Source organism: Ascaphus truei, chromosome 19 (assembly GCF_040206685.1).
Source record: "Ascaphus truei isolate aAscTru1 chromosome 19, aAscTru1.hap1, whole genome shotgun sequence".
In the NCBI taxonomy this organism is placed as follows: Eukaryota; Metazoa; Chordata; class Amphibia; order Anura; family Ascaphidae; genus Ascaphus; species Ascaphus truei.
Window position 1 is genome coordinate 6,435,630 of NC_134501.1, and position 17,952 is coordinate 6,453,581.

At 44.7% G+C, this 17,952-nt stretch overlaps 1 protein-coding gene across 3 annotated transcripts; it reads right to left on the bottom strand.

Annotated features, from left to right (window-relative positions):
• Positions 1–987: 987 nt before the first annotated feature.
• UBA2 (ubiquitin like modifier activating enzyme 2) lies at positions 988–15,404 on the bottom strand. 3 transcript variants are annotated; one of them, XR_012789082.1, is made up of 18 exons: positions 15,179–15,404; positions 14,186–14,269; positions 13,154–13,224; positions 12,270–12,334; positions 11,408–11,508; positions 10,956–11,077; positions 10,350–10,417; positions 10,111–10,232; positions 9,149–9,248; positions 8,722–8,885; positions 8,037–8,130; positions 7,835–7,947; positions 7,584–7,739; positions 6,091–6,187; positions 5,727–5,832; positions 3,805–3,941; positions 2,941–3,084; positions 1,738–1,868 (listed from the first exon to the last, which is right to left on the bottom strand). XR_012789082.1 is itself a non-coding variant. In XM_075576380.1 (17 exons), exons 1-17 carry the CDS (start codon positions 15,314–15,316, stop codon positions 1,675–1,677), a joined length of 1,932 nt encoding a protein of 643 aa, XP_075432495.1. In that variant the 5' UTR covers positions 15,317–15,403; the 3' UTR covers positions 988–1,674. The 3 variants fall into 3 exon arrangements, 2 of the variants coding, with proteins under 2 accessions (XP_075432495.1, XP_075432496.1); XM_075576380.1 differs by lacking the exon at positions 2,941–3,084 and having other exon boundaries at positions 988–1,868; positions 15,179–15,403; XM_075576381.1 differs by lacking the exon at positions 1,738–1,868 and having other exon boundaries at positions 3,078–3,127.
• Positions 15,405–17,952: the final 2,548 nt, after the last annotated feature.

The window sequence follows — 17,952 nt, forward strand, 5'->3', positions numbered from 1 at the left end:
TAGGACATGTAATGCATTAGGCCTCGGCCATGCTCCCTGCTGGCGTGCTGAGGCGCAGGGAAAGCGGGTGCTTTCCCTGGCCTTGCAGTTGCTTACCGCACGCGTTGTCAGCAGCCGTCAGGGGGCGGGCGCGTCACTGGCCGGGGGCGGGCCAGTGACGTCACGGAGCTGGTTCGCCCTCATTGGGCGAACCGCTCACGTGACCGGCCTGTCGCGCCGGCAAGCAGGGGAATTTTAAATTCAACTAATGACCTGCGCTTCCGCAAGCGCGCGGAAGCGCAGGCGAGCCCCTACTAAAGCCGCTCTAATTGCGGCTGTAGGGGCTCAGTGGCAAGCATCAGCAAGCGAGAGCACGCTCACGCAAGCAAGCACTAACCATGGCCTGGGCCTTAGGTTTCTGAAAGCCTATATAATTATTTTTTTAATCCGGTAATGAGACCAGTCTCTAGGGTTGTCTTATGAAAGTGAGCGTTTCTTAGAAATGGAGTAGGGATAAAAACCCCCACGTCTGTACTTTTTGGAGTCCTTGGAATAGGCTTAAGTTCCACCTACAGCTTCTCTGCGCTGACAGCATTCCCCCCCCAAGAACAATAATTAAGTGTGGTACTGCCATCTGACTTCCGCTGTGGGGGTGATCCAGAACCGCACTGTCATCCAAGAGACCAGGACGGAAACAGAAGGGCACAGCGAAGCCCAAACCTTTTCTGTTGCTGTGAATCCTTCAATTTTCTAGTGAATTGTGGAATGTCACCTAAGCCAGTGATGCTGAACTCCAGTCCTCACGCCAGCCCAACAGGTCGGGTTTTCAGGAAATCCCAGCTTCAGCACAGGTGGCTCAATCAGAGGCTCATTCAAAGACTCAGCCACCTGTGCTGAAGCAGGAATATCCTGAAAACCTGACCTGTTGGGGAGGGGGGCACGGGATTGAGGACTGGAGTAGAGCACCCCCCCAACCTAAGCCACAAAAACAGATTCTGTACGCAGGTATTAACAAGATGTCATTTATTTGGTCCGGTGGGAGGTACAGTATGAACCTGTATTTAAGGTTTACAAAACGTGAAATATAAATAACCTGGAACAATGCAGAGAATCTGCGCGACATCACCAGGCAGTACAATCTGAAAAACCAGAGAGAAATGAATTGTTTTACAGTAATGTACACAGTGCCAGCAGGTGTTCAACCCATTCACTATTGTAAAAGGCCCTGAACGTACGAATATAAGAACGACTGCAAGCCCCTGCAACAATAAATGGTCTCTTAATGTGGCACTTTGTGGGAAATGATAACTATTTCTGAATGAGATTAGGGTGCGAGAAATATTTAGCTCTAGACAAGTCCCTTCTTTTTCTAATCTATCTTAAAATGTAACAAAACGGTACATAAATATGGGATGCAAAAATAAATGCTTCACAATACCACAGTTTTAATACTAAACCACTTACAAAATACATTTTCATGAGAGAACGGGATGAACTGTGCTACTTTGTCGGATAATGCAAACACAGTGGTAGGAACGTATAAATAAACATGGGTTTAATCAATTTCACAGACAATGTAGAGGTCACAGGCATGTCATTATTCCCTTAGGACCAGAGGTCTAGCTCGAGACATTTAACACACCCTAATAAAGTCACAGAACAGTAAAAAAAAAAAAGGTTGGCCTGCTGAGGAACTTAGTCAAGTGCTATGATGTCATCATCCGGTTCTGCGGGCGGCTCAGCGCGCTTTCGTTTGGTGTTGACTGGCTCATCGTCTGACAGCTTCCTCTTCAGATTGGAAGTTGCGCTTTCCATGTTGACATCAGAGTTGCTAGAGGAAGCACTTTCTTCATCCGAGTCGACTATCAAAACGTCGTCTTGCTCTTGCGCTTGTTAAAAAAGAAACCAGGGGGGTAAGATGCCACATAAAGCCGCAGTGAGGTCACAGCTCTAGAAGCCGTGACAAATGCTTGAAGAACGTTAAAAAGGGTGGCCAACTCCAGTCCTTAAGGGACCTGCAACGGGTCCGGTTTTCATGATATTGCTGCTTCAGCACAGGTGGCTCAGTCGAAAACGGATTCACATGTGCTGAAGCTGGGATATGCTGAAAACCTGGCCTGCTTGTGGCCCTGCAGTTAGCCACCTCTGCTGTAAAGCTTGAACAAAGTGCATATCCCAAAATAACAACTATTACAGGAAAGCAAGCACTTTAGTCATTTATGGTTGATAACAGATCGTAATTATGGCTCCATTAAGAGAACAGGGTTAAGCACACACAACAGCTCAAGCCGTTCGCTCTGGTGTGGTATAGTGTCATTACTGCTATTGAATCTCTGCTATTCCGAATTATAATGGGGTAACATTGTTTCGTGCAGCATCTATAGTAGCAGCACTCCCAACCCAAATCTCACCATCAATGTTGTCCTTATAGGACCCGAATAATTCCATTAAACCCAGTCCTAATTCGTGATAGATGTTGGAACTGCATCCTGGTAAAACCACTGCTGAAGAGCAGCTTCTTTACCACTTTACAAAAGGTATCTCTGACCGGACAAAGCACGCAATGAATGCCCCCGTACAGAAGTGTGTCGAATGAAGCATCCCATGTCTTCCAGCACCTGGGAAGCCACTAGATACTGTACCTATATTTAAAGCCAAGATACCCCCTCAGCTCCTGAAGTCTGAGCCGGCGCCCATCTTTAATTTGCCCAGCCCTGTGGTCCTGCACTTAGTGCACCTGGGAAACCAAGATCTGGTCAGAGGACTCATTTCTATGTCTATTCTTATTACAGTACTTTAAACCTGTTCATTTGTTTATATTAGAACAGTGATTAAACCTGACCAGTCATTATAACAGGGTGATATGAACCGGTGTCTGAATGACCTCACATTACACATAATTGACGAGAGCATTTCAATCCTTGTGTTAACTTAGAAATGTGTAAGCTAAATTATTCTAACCTTACACACGTCATTTTGCTTTTGTATCCTTCAGTGTATAACTAGTGAAGGATGATTTTTATAGGAACGTATTCTCGCACAGAATGACATCCCTCTGCTGTGGTTCAGCCAGTCCCTGACATGTGCTCAGTCTGTTCAGCTCTTCTGATCACTCACAGCATTTTGATTATGCCAAAAGGACAAGAGACTAATGTAAGAATGAGGAAACAAACATGGCTTTCTAATAATATTTCTAAATACACATCTAAGGCCCTTTCTGAATCTCAATTCTTTTCCCTAATCTAAACGGCAGGTTAGCTTTTCTTATTTTGTTATTTAGCTGATTTCCTAGTCTTTATTCCCTTTTATCCCTTTCACCCCTCCTGCTTTGTTAACTGTAGAGTCAACATTTTACCGTACACGTGTTTAAAAATGTTAAAACAAAAAAAGGAAAAAAAAGGAAGAAAAGATCATTTAACAACTTTAAAATGGCACACAGCAATTACTTTGTATATTTCAAAAGGAATGGTATGAATATGTGGATCATAACGTGATTGCGTGTAATATCCTGTGCTTGGAACATATTTCAGCTGTTTTATGTATATATCGTTTCCTCAATTAAAAGAATATATATGTTTAAAGCGTGTGAGCTGCAGCCGTGTACAGCAGGGGGTCTCAAGACCTCCCCCAACAGGTCCGGTTTTCAGGTTATCCAAGCTTCAGCACAGGTGACTCAGAGGCTAGGTAGAAGACCGACCCCTGATTGAGCCACCTGTGCGGAGGCTGGGATATCCGGAAAACCGGACCTGTTGGGGGAGTTTGAGGACTGCAGTTGAGCCCCCCTGGTGTACGAGGTCAGATCAGCAAAGTGTGAGGATGAATTACCTGTGGACGTGGATGGCTGCGCCCCGTCATCACTGCCGTTGGTGATGCTCTTGGCGCTTTGCTCCGCTGGTTTCGGAGGTGCTTTATCCGGAGCGTCTCCAACAACTTCAAACTCCACATCTTTCCCCAAATCCTCCCTAAAGAAACAACACACAAACCTGAGCCAGCGACCCGAAGCCCAGCCACCTACACCAGTGTTATAAGGGCTTGTCCAGTAAATGGGAACAAACATGGGAAATTAGCAGGGTTCCTGGCTCTATTGTATGACCTGTAAAGCATTGCAGAAAAATGTCTTGTAAGTCCCACAATTACCGATGGTCCAAGCACCAGAACGGAAATATTAGTAAGACCCCGGGTCTGTGTCATTTTACAACAGCAGTCTGCGTTTGTGTTATTCTTAGTATTTGACTTTATTAGTAACAAGTAATTGTTTTAAAGTGGCAATCCAAGAAGCGCAAAAACTAAAAAAAATTTTAGTATATGCAGCCTTTGATTACTTGTATTGATAACTAATTACCCAAGCTGCCGATAGATTTATTCTCCACTAATCGATCAGCAAAATCCTGCTTCCCAGGGTTCACTAAATGGCTACCTTTCAGCTTCCAATTAATCCTTCAGTCAGTGTAACTCAGCAGCTACAATGTATTCTGATATTACTAAGGTAACATTGCATTATGTTACAGTTTGCACCTCAAACTGCTGGGAACATTGGCAACAATTTTCACAAACAGGAAAGTTTTACAAAAATCTTGCACTGCTGGGGAGGTGGGATAAAGCCTGTTATAGAAATCAAAGGATGCTCAGTATATTAAAACCTCAGAAAAAATTGCATTGAGTTGAATTTTAAAATAATAATACAAAAAAAAAAAGGTAGTAAGTATTATCGAATACTACAGAATTGATTTATTTAGAAACACACATTTAGGATATTATTTGGATTGCTCATTCAACCCATGCAGTCAGAAGGGCTTGCCAAGAGAACCACTAAATTAGGGAAATTAAATCTGTGGTTTGTCTCCAGCAAAGAACTGGGCCCCACACTGAGCAGCCATGTGACCTTTTATAGAATAGTTGAGAACACTGCCGCTTAAAGCTGCAGACCAAGCCATATCCTACGTGTGTTTTGTATAAATCAGTTCTGTACCATGAGAAAATACTTGTAGAATTTTTTTTTAAACCAATCTGAATTACATTTTTTATGTATTATAATGTAACGAGCATTTTCTTTTTCTATAGCAACCATTTACAAAGTCACATCCCCTTCCTCTTCTGAAACAGTCTTTGGCACAACTCTTTTTGAGCCCTGCCCTCTCTCTAGCAGTGCACCAATCGTATCTAGTGACTGCCTGGTCACATGATCTTCCGCACAGAACTTTGCATCTTTGGTCCTCTTCTGCTGCACTGACTGCCATTTAGTGAACCCCCGAGCCGAATCTTCGCCGAACGATCACAGGAGAACGGATCGATCTGCAATTTAGCTAATTACTTATTGTGTGGATTGTATTGATGCGCATATTAAAGGGGGAAAAATAAATAAATTTAAAAATAAAAACGGCAGTTTGGACTGCTGCTTTAACAGGTAGATATTAGTAATATAACCTTAGTAAATAGCGCGGTAACGTGCCCCGTGTCACACAGACAGCCCACGGTTCTGCTCTCTTCGTTAGAGGACGCGGTCACTTTCCCAACGATTCGAATTCCCCTGCGGTATAACTTTACCTTTTTGTTTCAACATGGTCCCTCCAGCCCTCTAGATTGTAAACCCTCATGAGTAGGGTATAGTAGTATACCACTATATATCGGTTTGTCCCTATTTGTATGTCATTCAGTTTATGTAACGATCAAATCTCTGCACCCCCGCTGTACCCCGCTCCGGAATATGTTGGCGCTTTACACATAAACCATAAAGAATTCCGGCGTACCCATGCAGAATATTGATCAGGAGAGTGTAATCTTGAAGGAAATCCTCAGCTTGAAGTCGGCTGCCATTTCTTATGCCAAAGTCTGATATTTTCTTGTTGTTGTTCGCTGCAATTGGTACAGAAGCATCAAGATGTAAGCAAAACATATACACAAGAAAACCAAGACTAAGAGAAGCTATTCTGCACGGCGAGGAAAGGAGATGGGGGGGGGGGAGGGGAGACAATATTCGGATGCAAAATACTTGCGGTGTGTACAAGGAAACAGACAGTAGAAGAGAAGAAGCCAGAGAACAAGACGACTGAAGGATTAATATAAAGGAAAAGTTGCAGACTGATTCACGCATCACTAACTCGCTGCCCTCACCGTCCGTTTCGCCTTCCTCGGAAGAGATTAGTATGGTACCTTTACCGTCTTCTATCTGAACGTCTGGTGCGACCATACCAAATTTTTCCTTTAATATCTGAAAAGATTCCCATGATTAGTGATGGAGTAAATAAATAAAATAAAAAAGCCCCAAAAACAATATTAAGCAATTTTTTTCTTTAATAACTTTTTTTCTTTGTCTTTTCAAACAACTGGTTTGGAACACAGAAAATAAAAAAAGGGGAGGGGGAAGAAGAGAGGGTACCACTTTATATATATATATATATATATATATATATATATATATATATATATATATATATATATATATATATGAACCTAGCACAACACCATCACACCCATTGCTGCATATATTTTCCAGACAAAGACTATCTAGTCACCTATCTATATACATGTTCACAATCTCCCATAGGAGAATCATATAGTCTCCCCCTCCTGGAATTCCAGGGTTCCCATATTGTATGGAATTTTCTGGCCATGTCTTATAAACGCTGTTAACCTCATTTGTTTGGACCTCGTTCTCTCTCTGTCCAACCTCTCCCCTCGAGGGAAATATAAGCAATTTTAAGAGCAAGCTACTCTATAATATACATTTTTACATACACGTATTGGTCGACCTGCGGAAGAGAGTAAAGCTCGTAAAAGCTTGTCTTATATTATCAATTGTACGTCCAGATTAAAAAATAAGCTATCGCCTAATACTGAAGTTCTCAGTTCTCTGCACTCACACAACAGGACTAACACGCCTATTTCTATTTAACTTTAAAATATACATGTAATTGTGGTTTTAACTAAACTGTTATGGGCATGATATGGTTGATATGAAGTAGTTTAGGTATCATTCATTATATAATGCCAAGATAGGTAGGCAATGTAGCATTTGCCCACCAAATATAGCTACCCTGAACAGTAGGGCTACAGGAAAACTGATCTTGGATTGCGAATATTCATATTCCCCCCCCCCCCCCCCACCTGCTGGTGCTAAACTACTATCAGGATGTCCGAGCATGTCCAAAGGGTTGCCTTGTAAAAGGAAGGTACAAAACTCCTGCAGGCTGTGACAGACAGGCCACAACTGCATTTCTGATGGCAAAAGAACGGTTCTTATTTAGGAAAGGAACGCTGCATTGATTAGCAAAGCATCTTTATATGGAAATACTTCTAAGCCACGGTATGGTAAAAGCTCTAGATTCTGAAAAAAATGCGTCTGTGCAGATGTGGCGCTCTTACACCAGGGGGGAGGAGGGGGAGGAGGGGGAGGGCAACTCCAGTCATCAAACATCCAGCAACACACAGGGGCTTCTTAACTTCAGCACAGGTGGCACAATCAGTGGCTCAGTCAAAGAAGAATCACATGAGCCACATGTGCTGAAGCAGGGATATCCTGAAAACCTAACCTGTTGGTGGCCCTTGAGGACTGGAGTTGGCCACCCCTGAGTTACACATGTTTAAGTTCCGAATCAGTAGCCTACCTTGTCCTGTAATGTCAGCACGGTCACCTTATGAACATTTAGCTTCACTGTCACTTCCGGTCTACTGGCACAAACGTAACAGTTGGCGCTGGGTGGGTCCAGTGTACACGGTACAAGGAGCTTCTTCCTTGGATTTGGTTGTTTGTTCAGGAACACCTGCCCAAAAGAAGTCAACAGTTCAAAGCACTTCATTCTGCTGCCATCGAGACTCCTGGGAATCAAAGTTGAGCAAGTCACAAACGGGAACTTACAGTTCTGCACTGCTCTATGTTGCCGGATAAGATCTTCAAACCCTCCAGCACTATCAGACCAGAAATCACTGCATTGGTAGTAGCTATAGCAGGGATAATGTTACCCGCCATTGCTGTACAAACAAGACAAAGGATATAATAGTCATACCAGTATCACCATAAGTAAAAATACCACAACACATAAAAATAGTGGTCGCCTTACACTTGACATCAAATCTGCTCTTCATGTTCATACTGAAAATATACATTCTGAGGTTAGCTGCAGAAGTTACAAAATCCATTGCAGGCGGGTCATCCTATCAATAAAACAAACAAACAAATACATGATTTATGTACCCTGTACAAGAACAAAGAGAATTTTCCGACGCCATTATTTTCCCCAGTTGTCTCATACTGGGACAAGGCAATATGCAGCAATGTCTCTCCAGGATTTATGTTCAGTGTCTACAACCTTCCGTATAGTTCACGTGACCTGACCCTTAAGGACAAGACCTCAGTTTTACACAGATCAGAACCTTATGTTTGGACTCACTAAACACAGCGGAAACACTTTAAAACTTTAACATGCAACAGTGCCCCCCTCACTGAAATGAGGTTGCCTAACAAACCGAAGCACCACATGTGTATCGCGTTATAACTTTGGAGTAACAGACTAGTTATATTTCCCCTGGGTTTATTTTATCGTGTGAACCAAACAGCACTAAAGAGTTTAAAGGTTAAGGTACTGCCCATACAAACATGTTTCTAATGGCGATGGGCTTCCATAATGTTATTTAAGAATCCAAGTACATTCATGTGAGATACAAGTTTACCCCCTTTCAACAAGAAAACAGTTTTCCATCTAAAATAATAATATCATCCCCTCAAAACAGTGATCAGCTACTTACCTTGTCCCACACAAGCTCAGCACCATCACCCTTATCAGATATCTGCACTCGTAAAGTCTCAACACTGTGCGAAAACAGCTGGGTGCAACTACTGACATCCAGGACCTGCTGATCCTTCAGGCCCAGTCTAGAGGATTCATTCTGCTGCTCTGAGGTATACTTTTCTGTGAAAGCATATCAACACAAAGAAATGTTCAGACTATTGTTCAATCCATCTGTCTCACATGACCTGAGGGATAGTAGCCATGTGATAAATGCAGGCAGAAAATGGCGCTAGCCTACAGTATGTTGGGTAGGATACAGTCTGGGCTATTCAGGTCAGTAGACAAATAAAACCCAATATGATCGAGGGCTCTTCCATTTTGTTTCGCCTTATTGCTTTGTAGCATCAACACAAGAGACACTGCTTGAAAGACAGGAAGTCTACCTTTATTCTGCATGTCGGCCCAGTCCAACGGCACCGGAGGTTTTCTTTTCCTCCAAAGTTTGTCCATTGTCAGCAAATACCGGATGTCATCTTTGAAAAGCTGCAACAGCAACATGGAAGCCACAGAGTCAAACTACTACTTCAGACTTGTGCGTTACCTACATATTAAAAACATCAGATGAATTGAGCGTGCCGTCACACAAAGCAGCATTATTTGTACCCAAATCTAGTTATACCTGAAACGCAATCATTTTACAGTACAGTACAACCTCACAGTCATTTGTAAGGACTACATTAAACAAGCTTATTATCCCAAACCAAACACCGGAAGCGAGAAGGAAGAAGCCACGGACTTACACCTCCTTGCGGAATTGTGTTTTTTCTAGAGAAGGACTCAAATGTGGATTGGTTAAGGCAGGGGTTCTCAACTCCAGTCCTCAAGAACCCCTAACAGGTCAAGTTTTCAGTATATTCCTGCTTCAGCACAAGTGGCTCAATCAGTGGCTCAGGCTTTGAGTTTTCAAAGTAGAGTCTTCAGTTTTAAGGATATCCCTGCATCAGCACAGGTGGCTGTGTTTTCGACTGAGCCACCTGTGCTGAAGCAGGGATATCCGTAAAACCTGACCTGTGGGGGTCTTCGGGACTGGAGACGAGAACCTCTGGGTTAAGGTTTACAAGACATACACACGTTCCATAGAAATGGGCAGAAACAGAAGTGTGCCGAGGACAGATTCCAAGATCGCTAAAGCTGTGTTCTGATACATAAAAGTTCTGCATCTAATCCATATTTCCAGTGGGTACAGTATGTTAGGATCTCTTTATTTATACTTCCAATGCAATCTGCTGAAATGAGCAACGTTCCTCATTACATACGTATTAAATACCTAACAAAGTTATTCTATCTCTTGCAGAACAGAGAGAGATAAACATTCCCCAGGTGGCTATGCATAAAGTAGTATCACCTTGTTGAACAGCTTCATTGCATCATATCCCGTCGACTTTGCCCACTGCTTAGTAGAAACCCGCTTAATATCCCCGTCTTCATTAGACGCGTTGGCTCTGGCAGCCGCTTCTGTTGGCTCCCCTGCAATTAAAAAACGTAATATCCTAAGCAGTGTGAGGTGATCACAGAAGGGACGTCTCTGTAAAGGAAGGGCTGGGCTCCATTGAGATACAGGTTCAACAATTATTTCATACTCACAGGAGGCTTCTGGGTCAGCTGTATCCGGGGACACTTCCTGATCTGCATCTTCCTCACCAAACAACTGGCTATGTGGATTAAATGAGTAGGAGAGATGTTTAACAATTCAACAGTATCGCTGTAGCACGAAAACTTTCCCATTAGCAAGCAATCTGAAGAAGCGGCTCAGTGAGTAAAGGTGTCAACAATGACACAGAGTGTGAATCAGGGGAACCTGGTTCAAATCCCGGAGTCAGCTCCTTGTGACCGTGGACAAGTCATTTTATCTCCCTGTGCCTTAGTCACCAAAATCAGATTGTAAGCCCATCTTGTGCAGGGGCGGTGTCTAACAATCCTGTAATTGTGACGCGCTTTGAGTCCCATTGGGAGAATAGCGCTATATGAAATAAAGTTATTATTTATTAAACAGATGCTAAGTTCAAATAAATATGCACTCTACTAGTGATGTACACCCAACCCATCACCAAAACTAAGACGAGCTGACCATTTAAGTGGAATATTACAACGGTACCACAAACAGTGCAAGGCTGCTTGGAAGAAAGAAATATGGCAAAACTAGTCTATATTTCCAATAAATAGAGCAGATTACAAGACTTGGCTCCTTACTTGAACAGATATTTTGCCCACACAATGCAGTGAATGGGTTCAGATGGAGTGTTGCGGATTGTGCAGCCTGGGAATGTTTTCTGGGTTGGTTTAGGATGACATTCATAGCACTCTGTAACTCCCTATACATGCAGGAAGGAAAAAATAAAATAGTTGTCAACACTGCACTCTATGCAGATGAAGCCGGACTTACTTTTGCTGAAGCGGCAGCTTTTAAAATAAATAAATAAATAAAAAAAATTTAAAAAGCCGCAGCTTCATCGGAAGCAAGTATTTCCCAGTGCCTGGGGGGATCCCGCAGCTAACCCACCCCCCCCCCCCCGGCAGAAACAAAATTAAACCTGGCTACATCTGTTGGAACAAGGAAAAAAATCCCCTACTTATTTAAACTTCTGACTGCAAGTGATACACGGGAATATCATAGCAAACTCCTACAAGGAGGAGCAACACACCTTTTTGATGACGGTCACTTGTCCAAGGTAACCGGCGGTTCCGCTCTCAATGAGGGGGATGTCAGCAGCCAAACACATTCTGTTCACATGGGTACGGGCGGCTAAAAAGGGTCACAGAGGCTTTAATACGAGCAGAACAGAACCACTCCTAATAATTTCTTGTGCACTAAAGTAAGGAGAGCAAAAGTAAGAAATCACCAATTGATGTATAGTCTTGGTTTTTGATGTTTAGTGTTTTATTCCTTCTACATGTCTTATTGTTGTATAAATGCACCCTTGTGGGGGGACATACGCTCAGTCTTAGTAATACCAAGAAAGGGACGACACCAGTCTTGGACAAATGCGTATTTGTATTCAAAGCATACAATACAAATAAAGTGACAATTGCAAATGACAAAAATACTAAATACAAAATTATAAACAATTACAAGACTCTTGCCAAAGGGCCATAACCCACAACGTGAGTGTCTTCGGGCGAGTGTGTCAGGTGTGCTACTGCGTCCTATTTAGTATTTTTATGTAATTATTTGCAGTTGTCCCTTGATTTGTATATGTAGACTTGAATACAAAGACGTATTAGTCCAAGACTGGTGTCCTCCCTTTCTTGATATTACTAAGAATGAGCATTTCCCCCCACTTCTTATATACATGTATTTTGGATTCTTGGAAGGAAGTTTCCTTAGGGGGTTTCGAGACTTTACCAGTAGTTTATAGCACGCATAGCTACTTTTTTTTTTGCCTGTTTATACATATAATTTAAGAATTTTACCTGGGGGTGCTAATAACAATAGGGGAGTGCGCTTATTTGATTACGTTGAATAAATGTACCCGGCACATTAAGAGCAAACATTGAAACCCTGACCTCTGTTATCCAAGGCATTCATGACGAGTGTAAATTGTCTGAAGAATTCCACATTGTAGTCGGGGCTGTATGAAACAGTACAGAAAAGTTAATATCCCTCTGCTGTTAACTGGGGGTACATTCAGAAGTTTAGAATTGCTTAGTAATTTAGCCATCATACTGGATGTCTATACCTCATTGCAATTAATATCCAGGTAACAATATTCCAAATATTACATTCATTAGAAATTAAAATATAGTATACAATAATAAATTTTGACTCATGCCCAAATCAGCAAGTGTAAAAGCTCATTGTACGAAAACTTTTTGGGAGTTTATCTGCGGCCCCAGGACATCCACCGCAATGGTTCCCGAGATAGTTGTATTTTTATGTGTTGGTGTTTTGACACAAAAAAAAAAACAACTAATATGGCCGGCGGGTCACCAACAGAAAGCTGTAATTAATGTCAATGAAAGAAATATTCCACCTGGTTTATGTGACTAAATCCATCTCTCCAGCCAACAAATTAAATTGCCAGCATGGATTGCCGCTTTAAATATCTTGTATCGTTTATACGAGGGCGGGCTATGCCAGTCCTCAACGGCTACCAACAGGTCAGGTTTTCAGACTCTACTTTAGCACAGGTGGCTCAATCAGTGGCTCAGTCTTTGACTGGCCAACCTGTGCTGAAGCAGGGATATCCTGAAATCCTGACCCGTTTGTAGACCTTGAGGACTGGAGTTGGCCGCCCCTGCTCCATACATTTAAGAAACCATGGTTAACTCAAATCCTTTTCAACACTTCGTTTGGAGGTGCCAAAAAAGCGAGTTATTGCACATATAGTGCAATTACAACACAAAACAACGTGGGTAATTGGACTTAAATCGTTCAAATCAAAACTTACTTCATGACGCTGTCATGGTAGGATGTAATGGTGGCTTCTGGGCAAAACTGCAGCACACTTTCCTTGGCCACCTGTGGAAGATCATGAGTATCATTCAAGTGTCATCACCTCTTGTTTTTTGTATTTTTTATACTAGGTTTGATGCAGGGGGTGCCCCGGAGCTGAACCCGCTGCTTCCAAGGTACATCTAAAAGAGGCTGTCAGTAGCCGCCTCGGCTGCACACAGAAAATGCCAGGTTAAGGTCCCGCAGGGATGGACGTCACGGGACCTTTAAACCGAAGTAACAAACTGTCTGCACCTTCAGATATAAGTATCTTGGGGGGCAGGGGGTCCCTGGAGCTGAAATTAACGAAATTCCGCTCAGGAGATACCCTGCTTTCTATATCTATATATTATGGCAGAGCTCCTCCATAGTGGGAGCCGGTAGCCGCTCCGCAGGTTTTAATGTCCCGAGGGCAATAGGAAGTTGCAAGGGATGACATCACGGCTGCCTATTGGTCCGTGTGACACAGGACATTAAAACCACCATGATAGCCCCAAGTAGCCCAACCGGAGCAGCTACCGGTACCCCCTACTGAGGCAAGTATCTCGCGAAGCAGGGGGTGTCCGGAGCTTAAATTAACACTGTTTACCCCCTGCTTCAAACCTAAAAAAATTCAAAACAAACAGGAGTGTTGCTTTCACTACCTTCAAAACTATTGTATAAACAACAAATGCACTACAATAAATATTTGCACTTCTAAGAAGGTCGTCATCAACAACTATAGGCCGATATAACCAGAGTGTGATTGGGAAGACCAAGCAACAGGGTCTCTCACTAATTACACTGCTATACAATGTTATAACACAATTATATATAGATTGTTATACAATGACAAAATGGAGTTACGTTCATCTGAATAACAATAGTATATTATGATGTGAACGCAATGTAAAAAAAAAAATACTTCCAAGCAAACGGAACGGTTTATTTTTAAGTCCACCAGATACAATCAGAATAGAAATCAGCAACGGTCTGAAGCAGGCTTTACCTGAGCTTTTGATCTTCCAACATGCTTCTTTTGAAACAAAAACTGCCGGTTCAGGTTGCTTACATCAATAGTATCCAGATCGATCTGGGAAAAATAAAACAGCATTTGCAAAATATTTGTATAACTCACAGCAGGAACACAACTAAAAGGAAAAAGTAGCTGCTAAAAAACGAGTTAAATCAATACAAAAATGTACGCTCTGCAGGGGAGCGAGAGTGGTGCACACTATGCAAGGGCACCAGAGCTGTGCGCGCTCTGCAGAGGTGTGAGTGGAGAACTGCTCTGCAGAGTGGGGGAAAAAGGAGAACTGCTCTGCAGAGGAAAAGGAGAACTGCTCTGCAGAAGAAAACGAGAACTGCAAAAGGAGAAATGCTCTGCTGCAGGGGGGAGAGAAATGCTCTGCTGCAGGGGGGAGAGAAATGCTCTGCTGCAAGGGGGGAGAAATGCTCTGCTGCAGGGGGGGAGAAATGCTCTGCTGCAGGGGGGAGAAAAATGCTCTGCTGCAGGGGGGAGAAAAATGCTCTGCTGCAGGGGGGAGAAATGCTCTGCTGCATGGGGGAGAAATGCTCTGCTGCAGGGGGAGGAGAAATGCTCTGCTGCAGGGGGAGGAGAAATGCTCTGCTGCAGGGGGAGGAGAAATGCTCTGCTGCAGGGGGAGGAGAAATGCTCTGCTGCAGGGGGAGGAGAAATGCTCTGCTGCAGGGGGAGGAGAAATGCTCTGCTGCAGGGGGAGGAGAAATGCTCTGCAGGTGGAAATGCTCTGCAGAAAATAAAAGGAGACGCTCTGCGGGGGGGGGGGGGGAGAAATGCTCTGTAGAGGGGGGAAAGGAGAATTGCTCTGCAGGGTGGGAGAATTGCTCTGCAGAGGGGGGGAGAGGAGTAATACTCTGCATACGCCTTTGGCGGGTAAATGAACCCCTCTGACAGCGCACTGCTCAGGCTATGTACAAATCCCCGGCTCCCCTGTGATTAGGCCCCGGGCTCCCTCCGTACCACGGCCAGGTTGGAGAAGCCGGTCAGCACCAGGTTTTTGAGCAGTTCGCACCCGATCCCTCCGGCCCCGACTACGAGCAGCCGGCAGCTGGACACGGCCTCGGCCAGCTCTGTGCGCAGGGCCCCGGTCACGGACATCTCGCCGCCGCTATCACCTGAGACGCGGGAGAAGAGCTGCGGCCTTTCCAAAAACAGAGACGTCCGGAGCAGGGAGAGAGCGACCGGGGGGGGGCACGGAGGTCAGGCGCTCTGTGCGCAGCGCCACCTGCGGGTGGGAGGGCTGAGGTCAGGCGCTCTGTGCGCAGCGCCACCTGCGGGCGGGAGGGCTGAGGTCAGGCGCTCTGTGCGCAGCACCACCTGCGGGCGGGAGGGCGGAGGTCAGGCGCTCTGTGCGCAGTGCCACCTGCAGGCGGGAGGGCGCGCGGAACCCTCTGGGGGGCGGAGGCGGGGAGGGCTTGTGGGGGAAGGGGCGGGAGAGAAGGGCTTGTGGGGGAAGGGGCGGGAGAGAAGGGCTTGTGGGGGAAGGGGCGGGAGAGAAGGGCTTGTGGGGGAAGGGGCGGGGGAGAAGGGTTTGTGGGGGAAGGGGCGGGGGAGAAGGGCTTGTGGGGGAGGGGCGGGGGAGAAGGGCTTGTGGGGGAGGGGCTGGGGAGAAGGGCTTGTGGGGGAGGGGAGGGGCGGGGGAGAAGAGCTTGTGGGGGAGGGGAGGGGCGGGGAGAAGGGCTTGTGGGGGAGGGGAGGGGAGAAGGGCTTGTGGGGGAGGGGAGGGGAGTGGAGGGGATTTGGGCGGGGGAGAAGGGCTTGTGGGGGAGGGGCAGGAGAGGGAGGTTTCTCTCTCCCCTCCTCCACAAACCCTTCTTCCTCTCCCTCCCACACATACCATTCTCTCTCTCCCCCCACACATACCATTTTCTCTCCCCCCCCACAAACCCTTCTCTCTCCCGCCCCACACATACCATTCTCTCTCCCCCCCACAAACCCTTCTCTCTCTCCCCCCATACATACCATTCTCTCTCCCCCCCACAAACCCTTCTCTCTCTCTCCACACATACCATTCTCTCTCCCCCCCACAAACCCTTCTCTCTCTCCCCCCACACATACCATTCTCTCTCCCCCCCACAAACCCTTCTCTCTCTCCACACATACCACTTTCTCTCCCCCCCACAAACCCTTCTCTCTCTCGCCCCACACATAACATTCTCTCTCCCCACACATACCATACTCTCTTCCCCCAACAAACCCTTCTCTCTCCCCTCCACAATCCCTTCTCTCCCCCTTTATATGTTGCCATTTTGTATTGTATGTCTTTATTTATATAGCGCCATTAATGTACATAGCGCTTCACAGTAGTAATACACGTGGTAATCAAATAAATAACAGATAATATAAATAACAGGTCATGAGAATAAGTGCTTCAGACATAAGAGTAACATTAAGGAAGAGGAGTCCCTGCCCTAAGGAGCTTACAGTCTAATTGGTAGGTAGGGAGAACGTACAGAGACTGTCATGGAACCAGAACTACATTTCTTACTCAACTCCCTCTCTCCTTTGCAGCTTCTGCCTGTCAGAGCTTATTCCCAGCTGCATGGAGTTTGCACACACATACTGTGCCTGTGTAACTTGCAACAATGTTGCATTTCTTGCCTCTGGGCATGGAATCAGTGAGCTGCTACTGCAGCCCCTGTGATACTCACCAGAATGGGCTAGTCTGCCCCCCCTCCTGTTTGTTCAGAGATAGTCTGCCCCTAGACTATTCCCTTTACCCACACTGCCCCTCACTTCCTTTTCCACCCTGGAGACAGTGAGTACAAGACCCTTCTCTGTTCATCCCCCATGGTGAGGCCATCTCTTTTTACCGGTTTCTAACAAATAATCACCACTACATACCATCCACAAGTATCTGTATTCTGCTGCTTTTCCCAATAAAGTGGAGGAAATATTACAGGGCTTGGAGTGATTTAAAAGGGAACTGAGTTAATGCTATCTGGAGCCATTCACACATCAAACGTGACCCTGGCTTCAGAAAAGAGACAGTAGGAGGGAGTTCTGGTAAGTGCGTCTGCAGGGGGCCAAGCTTTATGTATCATGTGTTCAGAATATCCACAGTGCTATTCATATGCTTCTTTAAGCAAGTGTGCCTTAAGGTGGGTCTTAAAGGTGGATAGAAAGGGTGCTAGTCGGGTATTGAGGGGAAGGGCATTCCAAAGGTGTGGGGCAGTCAGTGAAAAAGGTTTAAGGCGGGAGATGGCTTTAGATACAAAGGGGGTAGAAAGAAGACATCCTTGAGCAGAACGCAAGAGTCGGGATGGTGCATAGCGAGAAATTAGGGCTGAGATGTAAGGAGGGGCAGAAGAATGTAAAGCTTTAAAAGTATTTTACCAAATATGAGCAAAAATCGCAAATTTGTCAAATAATCTGGTGAAAATGTTGCACCGAAGTCTTCCTACATATTGCAACACCGTGAAATTTAAGAGACACCCACAAAAATAACTTTGAGAAGCAAACAGCAAGACGTTCTCAGAACTGCAATGTTAAAGCTGCAGACCAAGCAATATCCTACACAGGTGTTTTTTTTTAATAAATCAGTTATGTACTATATAAAACAAAAATGCTACAAGTATTTTCTTAAACAGCTCAGAATTACATTTTTAATGTAACCTTGTAAAGCAACCATTTACAAAGTCACATCCCTTTTCTCTTCTGAAACAGGTTCTGGGATACCCCTTTTTGATCCCTGCCCTCTCTCTAGCAGTGCACCCATTGTATCTAGTGACTGC

Excerpts from the sequence above, each read along its gene's own strand:
- UBA2 (XM_075576380.1), bottom strand. The coding sequence starts at position 15,316 with ATGTCCGTGACCGGGGCCCTGCGCACAGAGCTGGCCGAGGCCGTGTCC. Across the intron at positions 14,270-15,178 it reads GCTTCTCCAACCTGGCCGTG|ATCGATCTGGATACTATTGA; the intron begins GTACGGAGGGAG and ends TATTTTTCCCAG. Across the intron at positions 9,249-10,110 it reads CAATGAAGCTGTTCAACAAG|CTTTTCAAAGATGACATCCG; the intron begins GTGATACTACTT and ends TTGCTGTTGCAG.